The sequence below is a fragment of the Gorilla gorilla genome, chromosome 18 (assembly GCF_029281585.2).
Source record: "Gorilla gorilla gorilla isolate KB3781 chromosome 18, NHGRI_mGorGor1-v2.1_pri, whole genome shotgun sequence".
Taxonomy (NCBI): Eukaryota; Metazoa; Chordata; class Mammalia; order Primates; family Hominidae; genus Gorilla; species Gorilla gorilla.
This window is the reverse complement of record NC_073242.2, coordinates 29,476,356-29,493,795: the sequence shown is the minus strand read 5'-3', so window position 1 is coordinate 29,493,795 and position 17,440 is coordinate 29,476,356. Positions and strand designations below refer to the sequence as shown.

Below are 17,440 nucleotides of genomic sequence, written 5' to 3'. Positions count from 1 at the left end.
AAATGTTAGACCTAAAACCATAAAAACCTAGAAGAAAACCTAGGCAATACCATTCAGGACACAGGCATGGGCAAGGACTTCATGTCTAAACCACCAAAAGCAACGGCAACAAAAGCCAAAACTGACAAATGGGATCTAATTAAACTAAAGAGCTTCTGCAAAGCAAAAGAAACTACCATCAGAGTGAACAGGCAACCTACAGAATGGGAGAAAATTTTTGCAGTCTACTCACCTGACAAAGGGCTAATATCCAGAATCTACAATGAACTCAAACAAATTTACAAGAAAAAAACAAACAACCCCATCAAAAAGTGGGCGAAGGATATGAACAGACACTTCTCAAAAGAAGACATTTATGCAGCCAAAAGACACATGAAAAAATGCTCATCATCACTGGCCATCATAGAAATGCAAATCAAAACCACAATGAGATACCATCTCACACCAGTTAGAATGGCAATCATTAAAAAGTCAGGAAACAACAGGTGCTGGAGAGGATGTGGAGAAATAGCAACACTTTTACACTGTTGGCGGGACTCTAAACTAGTTCAACCATTGTGGAAGTCAGTGTGGCGATTCCTCAGGGATCTAGAACTAGAAATACCATTTGATCCAGCCATCCCATTACCGGGTATATACCCAAAGGATTATAAATCATGCCGCTATAAAGACGCATGCACACGTATGTTTATTGTGGCACTATTCACAATAGCAAAGACTTGGAACCAACCCAAATGTCCATCAATGATAGACTGGATTAAGAAAATGTGGCACATATACACCATGGAATACTATGCAGCCATAAAAAATGGTGAGTTCATGTCCTTTGTAGGGACATGGATGAAGCTTGAAACCATCATTCTCAGCAAACTATCTCAAGGACAAAACACCAAACACCGCGTGTTCTCACTCATAGGTGGGAATTGAACAATGAGAATACATGGACACAGGAAGGGGAACATCATACACTGTTGCTTGTTGTGGGGTGGGGGGAGGGAGGAGGGATAGCATTAGGAGATATACCTAATGTTAAATGAAGAGTTAATGGGTGCAGCACACCAACATGGCACATGTATACATATGTAACAAACTTGCATGTTGTGCACACGTACCCTAAAAATTAAAGTATAATTTTAAAAAATTAAAAAAAAAAATTTTTTTAAAGTGTCATTGAAAAGAAAAAAAAATTCTTTGGGAGGCCAAGGCAGAAGAATCACTTGAGGCCAGGAGTTTCAGATCAGCTTGGGCAACATAGTGAGAAATAAATTAGCTGGGTGTGGTGGTGCACACCTGTAGTCCTAGCTACTTGAGAGGCAGAGGTAGGAGGATCGCTTGAGCCTGGGAGTTTGAGGCTACAGTAAGCTATGATTGTGTCACTGCGCTCCAGCCTGGAACAGAGTAAAACCCTGTCTCAAAAAAAAAAAAAAAAGTATAGCATAAAAACGTCTGATTCTGGTCTAACATTTTGGAGGTGAGGAAACTAAGATGCAGAGAGGTTAAGCAACTTGCCTATGGTCATGGAGCTAATAAACGACAATGAGGTGCCAAAACCTGGGGTCCCTGACTCCTGTTTCTGACCTCTATTATATCACACTGGTCCCACAAGGGCTTACAAGGTAATCATTTAGCCACGACCAAATTTTTAGATAAAATAGACAAATTTTAAAACAAGTGTTTTCAATAAAATTCACCACTTTAACTATGAGAAGGCTCAGAAAGCACTCGAAAAAGGCCTCAGTGCTGACAGTGAGGAGAATGAGGAATATGATGGTCAAGAGAATTTATCTTCACCCCCGAGTCAGCTGGTGATGCTCCTGACGATCCTCACTGCTGTGACACTCCCGTGTGTCCCCTACCATCTAGCCAAATGATAAGATAAACAGTTTGGCTTGATTCGCACCTTCATGCTCCCAACGACCATCGTGTCTGAAACATCCTCATGACTTTTATCTATCTCTCGCCTATCACCTATTCAATTACAAGTCAATAATTCCAGGAAGCCTTTACAGATAAAGCCACTTTTGCTCTTTCCCATCCCCTCTAATGATACTGATGCCTTTTTTCCTAAACCAAAAATCTAGACTTGTTGCTTGACAATGTTGGTTGTATTTATGGGGACAATGGGACAGAATGCTTGCAGTTGTTACGGCTGCCATTTATCCTCATGATTCCTTACACCCTTTACTGTGAATTGTTTTATAGATGTGCTTTCCAGTATAAATGTGCTCTCCAATTAGATTACAAGCTTCTTGAAGGCAAGGATTCAGACTCCTACTAATTTTGACTTCTCTTTAGACCACGGGTCTATAAAGTTGGCTCAATTCTCAATTGTCATATTAACCTGAAAATCCCTTAGGAAGGCATGCCAGAGTGGATATCAACATACTGTTCTCTAAGTGCAACACAGTTATTTCTTTCAATAGAATTATAATATTTCTGTTAAGAACAGATAAAATATGCCAGGTGTGGTGGCTCATGCCTGTAATCCCAGCACTTTGAGAGGTCAAGGCAGGAGGATCAATTGAGTCCGGGAGTTTGAGATGAGCCTGGGCAACATGGCAAAACCTCGTCTCTACAAAAAATACAAAAAAAGTAAGCCGGGCATGGTAGTGCATGCCTGTGGTCTCAGCTACTCAGGAGGCTGAGGCAAGAGGATTGCTTGAGCCCAGGAGGTCAAGGCTACAGTGAGACAAGATTGTGCCACTGCCTGGGTGACAGAGCAACAACCTGTCACAAAAAAAAAAATAAATAGACAAAATACAGCTTAGGCAATATGAAAAAACCCCATATCTGCAAAAAATACAAAAATCAGCCAGGCGTGGTGGTGCATGCTTGTAGTCCCAACTACTTGGGAGGTTTAGGTGGGATGATCACTTGAGCCTGGGAGGTTGAGGCTCTGGTGGTGAGCCATGATCACACCACTGCACTCCAGCCTGGTCAACAGAGTGAGAACCTGTCTCGACAACAACAAATACACACACACACACACATATCTATATACATATATAATACATATACATACACACAAAATAGTTTAGAAGCCACATTGTGTGAACATGCATTTATAAACACTAAAATCCCGTGTAATGACAAGATGCTTAAACTGAAACGCAGGAGGGAAATGCAGATTCACAATCCCCAGGTGAATCTCTGACTCTGGAGTGCACATGCAGTTTACGTAAACGTAAACTGGCTTATGTTTAAATTGTTCTTGCTGGCCGGGCGCAGTGGCTCACGCCTATAATCCCAGCACGTTGGGAGGCCGAGGTGGACGGATCACCTGAGGCCCAGGAGTTCGAGACCAGCTTGGCCAACATGGCAAAATCCCGTCTCTACTAAAAATATAAAAATTAGCTGGGCATGGTCACGTATGCCTGTAGTCCCAGGTACTCGGAAGGCTGAGGCAGGAGAATCGCTTGAACCCAGGAGGTGGAGGCTGCAGTGAGCTGAAATTGCGACACTGCACTTCAGCCTTGGCGCCAGAGCAAGACTGTCTCAAAAAATTAAATAAAAATAAATAAATCGTTCTTGCTCTTCAGGGAGTAAGCCCAGGGGGGAGTGGGTGGGTAGGAAAAGCAGCACTGATAGTTAAGTTTGGGTGAATAAATGTGAACAATGACTCCAATGCCATAGACCCTCACGTGTTTGTTGCATTAATTGGATAATTCAAAATATAAATTATTATCCAGTTTCAGGATAATATTAAGATCTAAACCAATGAATGCTCTATGAAAAGTTGTAGATTAACTGATCCCTTAAAACTAAAAACAGCGTCTTCATAAGCTTCTACTGAGGGCAGCTACCACTTTCTTCATCACATTTCTTATCCTCAATAGCTGTGGGCAATGCCAAAATAGCTATATGATCAACATTAATAAACAACACCAGGGCAACAGCCAGACACAAACCTAAATGAAGAATTAAATTGTAGGAGAAGAAGGAGGAAGCAGCGATGGCGGCTGCTGCGGCGATTGCGGCGGGGGCCGGGGTGGGCGCCGCGGTCTGGGCCGGGCAGTGAGGCGCGGGCGGCCGGGCCGGTAGGCTGGGCGGCGGGCCCGGCGGCCGCCCTCGCGCCCTTGCCCGCGCCTGGCGGCCCGATGTGGCTGCAGCAGGGGCTCAAGGGGCTGCCGGGACTGCTGTCGAGCAGCTGGGCCCGCCGCCTCCTCTGCCTGCTTGGCCTCCTACTGCTGCTTCTGTGGTTTGGGGGGTCCGGCGCGCGGCGGGCGGCGGGCGGCCTGCACCTGCTGCCCTGGTCCCGCGGTGAGCCGGGCGCCACTGAGCCGTCTGCCTGCCTGGAGGCGGCCACCCGCGCCTGGCGCGGCCTGCGGGAGCGCGGCGAGGCGGTACCGCTGGGCCCTGGAGTGCCGGCCCTGGTGGCCAACGGCTTCCTGGCCCTGGACGTGGCTGCCAATCGGCTGTGGGTGACTCCCGGGGAGCAGGAGCCCGCCATGGCGCCGGACTTTGTGCCCTTCGTGCAGCTGCGCCCGCTGAGCGCGCTGGCTGAAGCTGGAGAGGCGGTGCTGCTGCTGCGGGAGGGGCTGCTGCGCCGCGTGCGTTGCCTGCAGCTGGGATCCCCAGGTCCTGGCCCCGTGGCCGCCGGCCCCGGGCCCGCCTCCGTCTCTGGCCTTGCCGCGGGGTCCGGCCGCGACTGCGTGCTGCTGCAAGAGGACTTTCTGGCGCACAGGGGCCGACCCCACGTCTACCTGCAGCGCATCCAGCTCAACAACCCCACGGAGCGCGTGGCCGCGCTGCAGACTGTGGGGCCCACTGCCGGCCCAGCCCCCAAGGCCTTCACCAGTACCCTGGAGAAGGTCGGAGACCATCAGTTCCTCCTCTACTCAGGCCGGTCCCCGCCTACGCCCACTGGGTTGGTGCACCTGGTGGTGGTGGCCGCCAAGAAGCTGGTGAACCGCCTCCAAGTGGCTCCCAAGACGCAGCTGGATGAGACGGTGCTGTGGGTGGTGCCCGTCTCTGGCCCCATTAACCCCCAGGTGCTCAAAAGCAAAGCAGCCAAGGAGCTCAAGGCGCCGCAGGACTTGGCACGGAAGGAAATGCTGGAGCTCTTGGAGATGCCAGCGGCGGAGCTGCTTCAAGACCACCAGCTCCTCTGGGCTCAGCTCTTCAGCCCAGGAGTGGAAATGAAGAAGTTCACTGACACCCACACGCCGTCTGGCCTCACCGTGAACCTGACGCTCTATTACATGCTCTCCTGCTCGCCAGCCCCGCTGCTCAGCCCCTCCCTGAGCCACAGGGGGCGAGACCAGATGGAGTCGACGCTCAGCTATGAAGATCACTGCTTCAGCGGGCACGCCACCATGCACGCCGAGAACCTGTGGCCGGGGCGGCTGTCCTCCATCCAGCAGATCTTGCAGCTCTCTGACCTGTGGAGGCTGACCCTCCAGTAGCGTGGCTGCAAGGGGCTGGTGAAGGTGGGTGCCCCAGGCATCCTGCAGGGCATGGTGCTCAGCTTCGGGGGGCTGCAGTTCACAGAGAACCACCTCCAGTTCCAGGCCGACCCCGACGTGCGGCAGAACAGCTATGCATTGCATGGCATCCGCTACAAGAACGACCATATCAACCTGGCCGTGCTGGCGGATGCCGAGGGCAAGCCCTACCTACACGAGTCCGTGGAGTCCCGTGGCCAGCCTGTCAAGATCTATGCCTGCAAGGCAGGCTGCCTGGACGAGCCAGTGGAGCTGACCTCGGCGCCCACGGGCCACACCTTCTCGTCATGGTGACACAGCCCATCACGCCACTGCTCTACATCTCCACCGACCTCACACACCTGCAGGACCTGCGGCACACGCTGCACCTCAAGGCCATCCTGGCCCATGATGAGAACATGGCCCAGCAGGACCCCAGGCTGCCCTTCCTCTTCTGGTTCAGCTTGGCCTCCCTCATCACCCTCTTCCACCTCTTCCTCTTCAAGCTCATCTACAACGAGTACTGTGGGCCTGGAGCCAAGCCCCTCTTCAGGAGTAAGGAAGATCCCAGTGTCTGAGTGAACTAACAGTCCTGCTTTCAGCCACCATTTGCACAAGACACCCAGCACTGAAAGTCCCGCTGCCAGGAGCAAGGGATCCTTTGGAAGCACCCGCCCTTTGTGCCTTGTTGGGGGAAACCAGTGACGCAGAAGTGAGTGTGGATACACCAGAGTTTGCATTGGAAGGAATGAGTGTCATGTGGGGAGGGAAGGGGCCAGTGGACCTTTTGTAAGCTTTCCACTCAATAAAATGAAAACTGTATGGCAAAAAAAAAAGAATTAAATTGTATAAAGATGTATAAAGATGTCTATTAGTTAGTACATAGGAAACTGTTTGATAATGTTGGCAGAAAAAAAAAACAGGCCAGGCACAGTGGCTCACACCTGTAATCCCAGCACTTTGGGAGGCCAAGGTTGGTGGATCACCTGAGGCCAGGTGCTTGAGACCAGCCTGGCCAACACAGCAAAACCCCGTCTCTACTAAAAATACAGAAATTAGCCAGGCGTGGTGGGGGGTGCCTGTAATCCCAGCTATTCGGGAGACTGAGGCAGGAGAACTGCTTGAACCTGGGAGGCGGAGGCTGCAGTGATCCGAGATCGCCTCACTGCACTCCACTCCAGCCTGGGCAAGAGACCGAGACTCCCTCTCAAAAAAAAAAAAAAAAAAAAAGTAAGTCCCATAGCTCTGAAAAACTTACACTCAGAATTTTCACATTGACCTAAGGCAGAAACCTCCAGCCCACATGTTCTGAATTCCTAAAAGATCACTACAATTTTTGTGAATGCTCCAATATTAAACACACTGGAATTTCAGTCCCTCTTGCGATCCTCATTGAGAGAGTTTAAGATCTTTTATCATCAATTAACACTTAGGGAGCAACTACTGTAACCTACTGATAAAATGCCAGAAAAGTAATATTTAAAGCAGGATTCTGACCCACCCTGCAGATTTTCCTATAAAGGCTAATTATTCCTGGAGGAAAGATCACCCCAGTTCTTCAGGATTCCAATTACAATCACATGAAGCCCACCCACCTTCTTAGGAAATTGATAACACCACTTTGCATCATTTTGTACTCAACTGCTGGTGTTATAAACATGATCTTGACCAGGATTTCTCAGCCTCAACACTGCTGACATTTTGGGCCAGAGAATTCTCCAGCGTGGGGGGCTGTCCTGTGCAACGTAGGATGTTTAGAGGCGTCCCTGGCCTCTACCCACTAGGTACCGGCAGCACCTCCCTGCCCCCATTGTGACAATCAAAACTATGTCCAGAGATAGCCAAATGTCCCCTGGGGAAATAAATTGCCCCCTGCTTTAAGAACCACTCATATGGACCAACTCAAAGTACCAAAAGGTAGACACCCTGCTAATCAGACGACTGGAAAGACTTTATTCCCAGCCAGGAAAACACGTAACATTCACCCCAGAGATGGCACAAGAAAACCATATTATCTTTTTCTTGTCTTCCACCCAATTTATGCTAAGCAACCCAGGAGTAGGCTATACCACTGTGAGCGCATGAAGACATCTTCCCCAACCTTTACAATTATTGCCTTCAACTCTCCAGTGACAAGTGAACAAAATCTACAGCAGCTGCTGCCTTGAAAAAAGACAAAATATATTATTCCTACCAGCTCAAAATTAAAATGTAGCCGTCTTAAAACACGAGCATTGCTCCTGAATGCCACATGCATGAAAAACCGGGTATGCACTGGATTGGACAAGCAGACTCCCAAGCTGGAACAGAGAGAAGGGCTTTGAGGGAGGGCAGAATGTCAGGTACCGAAAGCAGGAATCCGTGAAGAAACCCAAACCGGTTTCCATTTACAAGCCCTAACACTGGGACAATGAGAATCCGTTTCACATGGTAGAGCAGTCAGCCAGGTACACCACGCTGCTGTTCCCCCAAGGGGAAACCAGAGGTAGGCTCTGTTACCAGTGGATTTCGAGTTGACTCGGGGATCCCTCCTCGCCACTGGAATGGGGGAGCCAGGAAGTTGTGGAGCAGCTGCGATCCCCGAAACTCAATTCGCAATCTACGCAACACCCACCCCTTTCTGGAACTCAGAGGTTCTCGCCCAGTGATCGCAGGCTCAGCATCAGAATCACCTGCGTGGGGCGGAGTGGGAGGGGGGCGGTGGCTGTTAAACACGCAGTTCCCGGTCCCGCCCCCAGAGGTTCTGACCCCGGGACTGAACCTCCGCATTTTACCAAAGGCCCCAGGTGATTCCCACTCAGGCTGAAGTTGGAAAACCACTGCTTTAGCAATTTTCATTCCTAACTCGGAGACCAAGAAAAACCTACAGGTTTGCAGCTGGCTCTGAAATAACTGCGGCTTCTTTCCGGGAGCATCTGGGGCCGCAAACGGAGAGCTCCCGGTCCTCCGAAAGGGCCAGCCGAGCTCAGGCCGGCCACTCGCGGAACCTCGGCAGGGCCCAAGGTCGGCCCCGCGGTCCCAGTCCTGGGCTCCGAGCCCCTCGCGGCCCCCACGGAACCCCGCCCAGCCTCTTCGGCCCACGGGGACCCAAGAGACACCCGGCCCCGTGACGCGCCCGGGCCCCAGCCGCCCTCCTGGCGAGGCCTCCTCAGGCGGGGCCTGTCAGCCCGCGTCCCCCTGTCCGGGTCACAATGGCAGCTCGCGACTGGGAAACAGTTGCCTCGGAAGCGGGAGCCCCGGGCGGCAGCACCGTCCCCATCGCCCCCTCCCGGCACGGACCTTTTCCAGGGACGCGTCCATGGCTGAGGCGGCCGGTGGTGGCCCGGCGGTCCCGGGCTCTACTTCCTCCTCCAGCGCACGGCAGCTCTTTCCACGCTGGCAGCGCTGACGTCCCCCGCGCCCGCGGCCGGCGGGGCGGAGAAGAGGAGGAGCTGCCAGGCGGCGCCGCCGGCTGGCGAACCTGACGGTTGAGGGGCGGCGGGGCGGGTCCTGGTAGCGGTTGGCGGAGCCCTCTGGGATTCCGTACCTGGGCGCCACGCCGGCCCTCCCTAACGTGCGCAGGTGAAGGGGGGAGGATGCCCGGTGAATTGTTCACCAGACTTTTTCCAGCAGCCTGTTGCAATCATCAAGGTAGAAGCATAAAATCACAAAGTACTATTCATGGAGTGAAAGGCTGGAAATACTACTGACGCACCTCACTTCCGGGCCCAGGCTTCCAAGTCTCCCGCCTCACCTCCCGCCGGCATCCCTCGAGAATGGAACAGGCCATTCGCCAAGGAGGCGGTGAGCGAGTGGGCAACCTTGCGCATGCGCAGGACTCGCAGCGTCCTCGGCGCCCGGGGACTTGGGGGTTTTGGGGTTGGGGGCTGCTTAGTGAACGCTGTTCAGAGAAGGCACTGATTTAAGCTGAGGTGTTGTCTCAGACCTTACCGCCGAATTCTAGACGGAAAAAATTGTTGAAACAACCGGTCCAGCCTCTTTCATGTCACAATTATGACTTGTCAGGTAATGGGTAGTAGTAATAATGATAATATTAATACATCAGCTGCTGTTCTTCCATTTTCCTATTTCAGCAGCTCTAGGAGATCATTATCCCCATTTCGCAGTGCCGATCTAGGTAGGATTCAGACCCAAGCCCCATGAGTCCACATACTGCTTCCACTCCTACTTTAAATGTTTTAAAAAGTTAATTTTTTATTAATTTTTTTATCTTGTTAACCGATGAACTGAAGAGAAAAAAAATTAAAATCTCATTTTAATAGAGAAGGTGGGGGTGTCTCACTATGTTACCCAAGCTGGCTTCAAACTCCTGGCCTCAGGCGATCTTCCCGTCTCAGCTTCCCCAAGTGCTGGGATTACAGGCGTGAGCTACCACGCCTGGCCACTTTTGCAATTTTACTGCAATGTGTTTCGAACGAATGGGGAGGGCGTACATTTGCTTAGTAGATTCCTCCCACCTTAATGTGGGAAACTGATATAGACTACCACAGTGGCAATCAATGGAACACTTCACCTCTGCGATGACGCTACAACCACAGTCTTACTCCTTTTCTCTCCTGTTTTATACTCTTCGTCCCGAAATCTGTGTAAACAGGGTCACATTTTCAGCGCAGTAACTCCATGTTTTGAGCTATCTACGTTGTATTTGGTAAATTGCCTGGTTATGTTAATAAAATTATTTTCTACCAAAAAACCCTTGTGTGCTGGTTTAGACTCTACTGTGGGGATTATTCTGACTCTCTAAAGAGCTTTCCAAACAGAAGGAAAGATAGATTTATGTCTTTCAAGAATTGAAGATTGAATGTACCCCTGCTTGAGCAAAACAAGTCACTTTTCCAATGTGTTATGAAATTTTTCAAACGTAGAAAAGTTTAAACAGTTGTACAGTGAACAACCATATACCCACTACCTAGATTCTACAGTTAATTTTCCCTATATTTGCTTTAATCACGTATGCATCCATATATCCATCCATCGATATATGTTAGTACATTTCACCTCTGAGCACCTCAGCATGGGTATCATTCAAAACTAGTAAATTTTACTAAAGTCACCTCCAAGTTTCTGTGGATTACATTACAAAGTATAATAGATTCTACAAAACAAATACTAGAGAGAAAAGTTAACTTTACTGTTTTAAAACTAGACTTTGAAAACCCAACATGAAAAAGTGGAAATAATCAACCGTATTATTTATTATATTTAGCCAAACATTTATTGACTGCCATCTTGGACAGTTGTGCTGGAAATAGTATGTAAAAGAATAAGAGGCTGGTTCAAGACCAGCCTGGCCAACAGAGTGAAACTCCGTCTCTACTAAAAATACAAAAAATTAGCTGGGCGTGGTGGCAAACACCTGTAATCCCAGCTACCTGGGAGGCTGAGGCAGGGGAATCACTTGAACCCCGGGGGCAGAGGTTGCAGTGAGCCGAGATTGTGCCACTGCGCTCCAGCCTGGGCAATAAGACGAGACTCCATCTCAAAAAACAATAAAAATACAAATAAGAGGCTGGGCCGGGCGCGGTGGCTCACGCCTGTAATCCCAGCACTTTGGGAGGCTGAGGCGGGCGGATCACGAGGTCAGGAGATCGAGACCATCCTGGCTAACACGGTGAAACCCCATCTCTACCAAAAATACAAAAAGAAATTAGCCGGGCATGGTGGTGGGCGCCTGTAGTCCCAGCTATTCTGGAGGCTGAGGCAGGAGAATGGCGTGAACCCGGGAGGCGGAGCTTGCAGTGAGCAGAGATCGCACCACTGCACTCCAGCCTGGGCGACAAAGCGAGACTCTGTCTCAAAAACAAAATAAAATAAAAAATTTAAAAATTTAAAAAAGGCTGGGCGCGGTGGCTCATGCCTGTAATCCCAGCACTTTGAGAGGCCGAGGTGGGCGGATCACCTGAGGTCAGGAGTTGGAGAACAGCGTGGCCAACATGGGGAAACCCTCGTCTGTACTAAAAATAGAAAAATTAGTGGGTGTGGTGGTGTGCGCCTGTAATCCCAGCTACTCGGGAAGCTGCGGCAGCAGAATCGCTTCAACCTGGGAGGCGGAGGTTGCAGTGAGCCAAGATTGCACCACTGCATTCCAGCCTGGACGACAAGAGCAAGACTCCGTCTCCACACACACACACACACACACACCCCCCCAAAAAAAAAAAAAAAAAAAAAAAAACAAAGACAAGCTCTCTGCCCTGAAGAAAAACTATTTTGGGTAGAAGTTTTTACTTTGGGATGCAGATGGAGGTCTCTGAAACTATACTCAACATTTTGTGTGTGAGTGAGTGCATTTTTCTGGGGAAAACATCCATTGTCTTCATTATATACTCAAGTCTGTGATTCCCCCATCCCCGAAAAAAAAAAAAAAAGTTGAAACCATTTGGCTTGTGGATGCACAGATAGGAAAACTGATATATTATAATGCAACATTCTATGGACTAGTGAAGAGAGATAAGCAGAATATTGTACAGTTTGGAGCATGAAGCCATCAATTGTGGGGAGGTTTAATCTCTACTGACATATGGCTTTATGTGCTGCTAACAGACCTGTCTTTTTCTTTCTTTTTCTTTTTCCAGACGAGTCTCACTCTGTTGTCCAGGCTGAAGTGTAACAGCGCAGTCTCGGCTCACTGCAACCTCTGCCTCCCCGGTTCAAGTGATTCTGCTGCCTCAGCCTCCCCGAGTAGCTTCGACTAGAGGCGTGCGCCATCGCACACACTGTATTTTTAGTAGAGACAGGGTCTTACCGTGTTGGCCAGGCTGGTCTCAAACTCCCAACCTCAAGTGATCCTCCTGCCTCGGCCTCCCAAAGTGTTTGGATTACAGGCCTGAGCCACCGTGCCTGGCCTCAAACACTTCTCTTTTTTTCTTTTTTTTGAGATGGAGTCTCGTTCTGTCGCCAGGCTGGAGTGCAGTAGCACCATCTCTGCTCACTGCGAGCTCCGCCTCCCAGGTTCAAGCAATTCTCCTGCCTCAGCCTCCTGAGTAGCTGGGATTACAGGTGCGTGCCACCAAGCCTGGCTAATTTTTGTATTTTTAGTAGAGACGGGGTTTCACTAGTTGGACAGGCTAGTCTCCAACTCCTGACCTCAGGTGGTCCACCCACCTCGGCCTCCCAAAGTGCTGGGATTACAGGCGTGGGACACCAGGCCCAGCCTCAACTGTAGACTTTTAACTCAAAGGTACAAAAATTGGATTATGTCTGGGCCAGTTTTTTCCCTTGTGGATAGTATAGCCCATTGGTTAGAGTTCAGACTGTGGCTACAAGTAGAACTGGATTCTTTTTTTTTTTTTTTTTTTTAAGCTGTAAAAGTGAAAACTACTTGGGCAAGTTACTTAACCTCTTGGTATATTAGTTTCCTCATCTGTAAAATTCTGGTTATGCTTGCCTTTTAGTGTTTGTTAAACATTCTTATGCTCAAAAAACAAGCAAATAAAAACTCCTTATCTTCATCCACATCCCCTTCTGGTTACACCTAATGGTCTCAATTTTCTCATCACACAAGCACCACCAATTCATCTGAATCTAGCTTCGGCCTTATTCCCTCCACCCAAACCAGTGTCACTAAAACCATTTCAGTCCATCACACCTGACCTCTCAGCAGCCCTAGAACCAGATGATCACTTTCTTCTTGAAACTGACTTTCCATGCTTCCCACAATATCAAATTCTCCGGATCGTCACCTTCCCTTTCTGCCTGTTCCTTCTCAATGTCTTTTGGAGTTTCCTCCTCCTCCACCCAATGTTTAATTGTTGGATTTCCTCAGCACTCAGCTGGCAAGACTTTTTTTTTTTTTTTTTTTTTTTTTTTGAGACAGAGTCTCGCTCTGTTGCCCATGCTGGAGGGCAGTGGCGTATCTTGACTCACTGCAACCTCCACCTCCCAGGTTCAAGCGATTTTCCTGCCTCAGACTCCTGAGTAGCTGGGATTACAGACATGTGCCACCATGCCCAGCTAATTTTTTATTTTTAGTAGAGACGGGGTTTCATCATATTGGTCAGGCTGGTCTGAAACTCCTGACCTTAGGTGATCTACCCACGTCAGCCTCCCAAAGTGCTGGGATTACAGGCGTGAGCCACTGTGCCCAGCCTGGAAAGTCCTTTTGATTTCTTCTTCTACATAATTTCATCCTCCATTATTTCAATTAACATCTATATCAAACTGAGAGTACTTCATCAGTGGGTTGTGATATCAACCATTGGGTCATGAGTAGCAATTTTTTAAAAAATGAAATAGGATGCAAAACATCAGAGCATATCACGTGGATTAAGGATAATTGGGCAGTAACCCAAATGTCCATCAACAGACAAACAGATAAACAACTTGTGGCCTATCCCTACAATGGAATGGAGTACTGTACTGCAAGTAAAGGGAGTACATTATTGATCCATGGGACACCACAGATTAGGAGTTGGCAGACTTTTTCTGTAAAGGGCCTGGTTGTAAATATTTCAGGCTTTGCAAGCTGTAGTTTAGGTTCTTGCGATCTCGGTCTCAAGTATTTGATTCTGTAGCATGGAAACAGCCACAGACGGTATGTAAACAAGTGAGCGTTGCTGTGTTCCAATAAAGCTTTATTTATAGACATTGAATTTTGGATTTCATTTAATTTACATGTGTCACAAAATATTCTTCGAGTTTTTTTCAGTCACTTAAAAACATAAAGTCATGCTGAGCTCTTAGGCCTTTGCATAATCAGGTACTGGGCCAGATTTGGCCCACAGGCCCTAGTTTGCTGGTCCCTGTCATAGATGAATCTTAAAAACATTATGCTGAGTGAAAGAAGCCAGATACATGGCCTGGAGCCTGTAATCCCAGTACTTTGGGAGGCCGAGGTGTGAGGTTTGCTTGAGCCCAGGAATTTGAGGCCAGCCTAGGCAACATAGAGAGACCCAGTCTCTACCAAAAAAAAAAAAAAAATTAGCTGGGAATGGAGGATTTCTCAAGCCTGGGAGGTTGAGGCTGCAGTGAGCTGATTGCACCACTGCACTCTAGCCTGGGTGACACAGCAAGACCCTGTCTTCAAGGAAATAAAAAAGCCAGATACAAGTGAATACCTATTTCATATGTATACTGTATATATGCTCTATGGTTTCATTTATATGGAATTCTAGAAAATGCAAACTATAATGACAGAAAGCCTGGGGCTGAGATGGAGGGGGAATTGACTGCCAAGGGGTGCTGGGGAATTTTTGGAAATGACAGAAGAGCTCTGTATTTTAATCATGGTGGTTACACAGGTATATACATTTGTCAAAACCTGTTGAACTGTACATGTAATACGGGTGAATTTTATTATATTATGTAAAACATATGAAAATCTATTACGTAAAACATACTTCAACAAAGTTGATTAAAAAATATCAGCGCATTGGTTGGTTATTTTACTATTGGGTAAAAAAATTCTTTGCTTTTTTTTTTTGAGACCGAGTCTCACTCTGTTGCCCAGGCTGGAGTGCAGTGGTGTGATCTCAGCTCACTGCAATGTCTGCCTCCCAGGTTCAAGCGATTCTTATGCCTCAGCCTCCCAAGTAGCTGGGACTACAGGTGTGAGCCACCATGCCCAACTAAATTTTGTGTTTTTAGTAGAGACAGGGTTTCACCTTGTTGGCCCAACTGGTCTCGAGCTCCTGACCTCAAATGATCCAACTCAGCCTCCCAGAGTGCTGGGATTACAGGTGTGAGCCACCATGCCTAGCCAAAAATTTCTTAAAAAAAAAGAAAAAAGAAAAAAAATCAGAGCATTTTCTATGGTAGTAAGGGTACTCATTGCTTCTGAAACTTCTGCCTCAGTTGTACACATTTATAGCTGTGCCTTGATTGCACTGAACTCCTCTTCTACTCTAAACCACGGATTCTCGCACTCCACATCCCATAAAAGCTCCCCATCATCCACCCAACTGTTCACGCCGGGAACCAGGGTGTCTTCCTCTCTCTCACACTTTCCCTTCCCTAACCCCTTCCAATCAGTGTTGCCACTTCCACCTCCTAAATAGCTCTCAAAGCTGTCTGCATCTCTATTTCCGTTGCTACCGCCTTGACTACTGCCATATCTAAGCAGTCTGTGTAGCCAAACCATTCTCAATACAGAAACCAGAGTCATCTGTTTAATGTAGAAATCAGATCATCTGCTTACAAACCTTCAGCTGTCCATGGAATAAAGCGAGCATCCTTCACTTGGCCCATGAGTATATAATATGGCCCCTGCCTACCTCTTTGGTCTCTGGCTGTCATTATTCCCTTGATTATTATTCTCTTGGTCTTTTTGTTGTTGTTGTTGTTTCTTTTTGTTTTTGTTTTGAGACAGGGTCTCACTTGGTTACCCAGTCTGGAGTGCAGTGGTGTGAACACAGCTCACTTCAACCTCCACTTCCCAGGCTCAAGTGATCCTCCCACCTCAGCCTCCCGAGTAGCTGGGACCACAGGTGTACACCATCATGCCTGGCTAATTTTTTTGTATTTTTGTGGGTTTCACCATGTTGCCTAGGCTGGTCTCCAACTCCTGGGCGCAAATGATCCACCTGCCTCGGCCTCCCAAAGTGCTGGGATTACAGGAGCGAGCCACAGTGACCCCCTTGGTCTTTCTGTACAGCAAGATCTTTCCTGACAAGCTGTTTTCTTCGATGAGACTGTTCTTTTTTTCCCTTCCCTTTTGTCTTGTGTAACTTCTAATCCCTTTGGTAGAAGTGTAAGTATCATTTTCTCAGGGAAATCTCATGAGTGCTTATAGGCACCTGTCTTTCTCCTTTATGTACTTGGCACAATCACGATTAATTAGTTGCTTAATGTCTACCTCCCTTGATAGATTATCAATGCCATATCCACAGGGACAGAATCTGTCTTTAATATTATTGTGTCCCCAAGTGACTGCAAATAGGCTCTCAAAAAATAGTCATAGAATTAATGAGCAATGAATCCACATACTGGCACAGTGTGTATATTTTATTTCCAAAACATTTCTATTGTTTTCAATCTGGTTTTAATGAGCATCATACTTTATTTTATTTATTTATTTTTTGAGACAGAGTCTTGTTCTGTCACCCAGGCTGGAGTGCAGTGGCTTGATTTCAGCTCACTGCAACCTCTGCCTCCTGGGTTTGAGCAATTCTCCTGCCTCAGCATCCTGAGTAGCTGGGATTAGAGGTGCCCACCACCATGCCTGGCTAATTTTTGGAGTTTTATTAGAGACTGGGTTTGACCATGTTGGCCAGGCTGGTCTCCATCTTGTGACCTCAGGTGATCTGCCTGCCTCAGCCTCTGAAAGCTCTGGGATTACAGGTGTGAGCCACCATGCCCGGCTGAGAATCATATTTTAAAGACACTACATGGAGGCAGAGGCATTTACCTCCCAAGTCTAGCTAATCCAGTGCCTAGGATGCAGTGGGAGTTCAATAAATAATTACTAAATGCATGAATTCAACAAATATTTTCTGAAGGTGCATTATATACCACACAGTATTTTAGAAATTGGAGATACAATAATCATTAAAAGAGATTAAGTCTTTGCCTTTTGCGGATTTTTTTTTTTAACTTGAGGTAGGTAGGTCTCACTTTGTCCCTCAGGCTGGAATGCAGTGGCATGATCCTGGCTCACTGCAGCCTCAACCTCCTGGGTTCAAGTGATCCTTCTACCTCAGCCTCCCAAACTGCTGGGACTACAGGCATGCACCACCATGCCCAGCTAATTTTTTAATTTTTGAAGAGGTGGGGTCTCCCTATGTTGCTCTGGCTGGTCTTTGAGCACCTGGGTTCAAGTGATCCTCCTGCCCTGGCCTCCCAAAGTGCTGGGATTACAGGCATGAGCCATTGTGTCTGGCTATTTTTGTGGATCTTATATCCTATTGTAACAGAGAGATAAGTAGCTATATAATGTATGTTAATTACTTGTAAATACCATAAGAAAAATAAAGCAAAATAAAAGAGAGTAAATTATGCATGAATCCGTCCCTTGGCTGTCAATTTGAAATCTCTGCTCTGAAACATCGAAAATGTTTTAGAAAATGTTTGTTCAGTGATAACTA

General features: G+C 47.8%; 2 protein-coding genes across 4 annotated transcripts in view; one reads left to right on the top strand and one right to left on the bottom strand.

Moving 5' to 3' along the window:
- The window catches only part of PDXDC1 (pyridoxal dependent decarboxylase domain containing 1), a 52,584-nt gene extending 43,372 nt beyond the window's left edge, over positions 1-9,212 (bottom strand). The window contains exon 1 of one of the 3 annotated variants that reach the window (XM_031003103.3): positions 8,703-9,212. In XM_031003103.3, coding sequence (XP_030858963.1) covers positions 8,703-8,723 — 21 coding nt within the window. In that variant the 5' untranslated portion in view covers positions 8,724-9,212. Of the gene's footprint in view, positions 1-8,290; positions 8,626-8,702 lie in introns of those variants that run through there. The other 2 variants (XM_055365646.2, XM_055365647.2) reach the window with 2 other exon arrangements.
- Positions 4,038-6,252, top strand: LOC101126513 (uncharacterized protein KIAA2013-like). The gene is given in 2 exon segments (XM_055365648.2): positions 4,038-5,724; positions 5,727-6,252. Coding segments are annotated over 2 exon segments (1,902 nt in total). The 5' UTR covers positions 4,038-4,097; the 3' UTR covers positions 6,002-6,252.
- Positions 9,213-17,440: the final 8,228 nt, after the last annotated feature.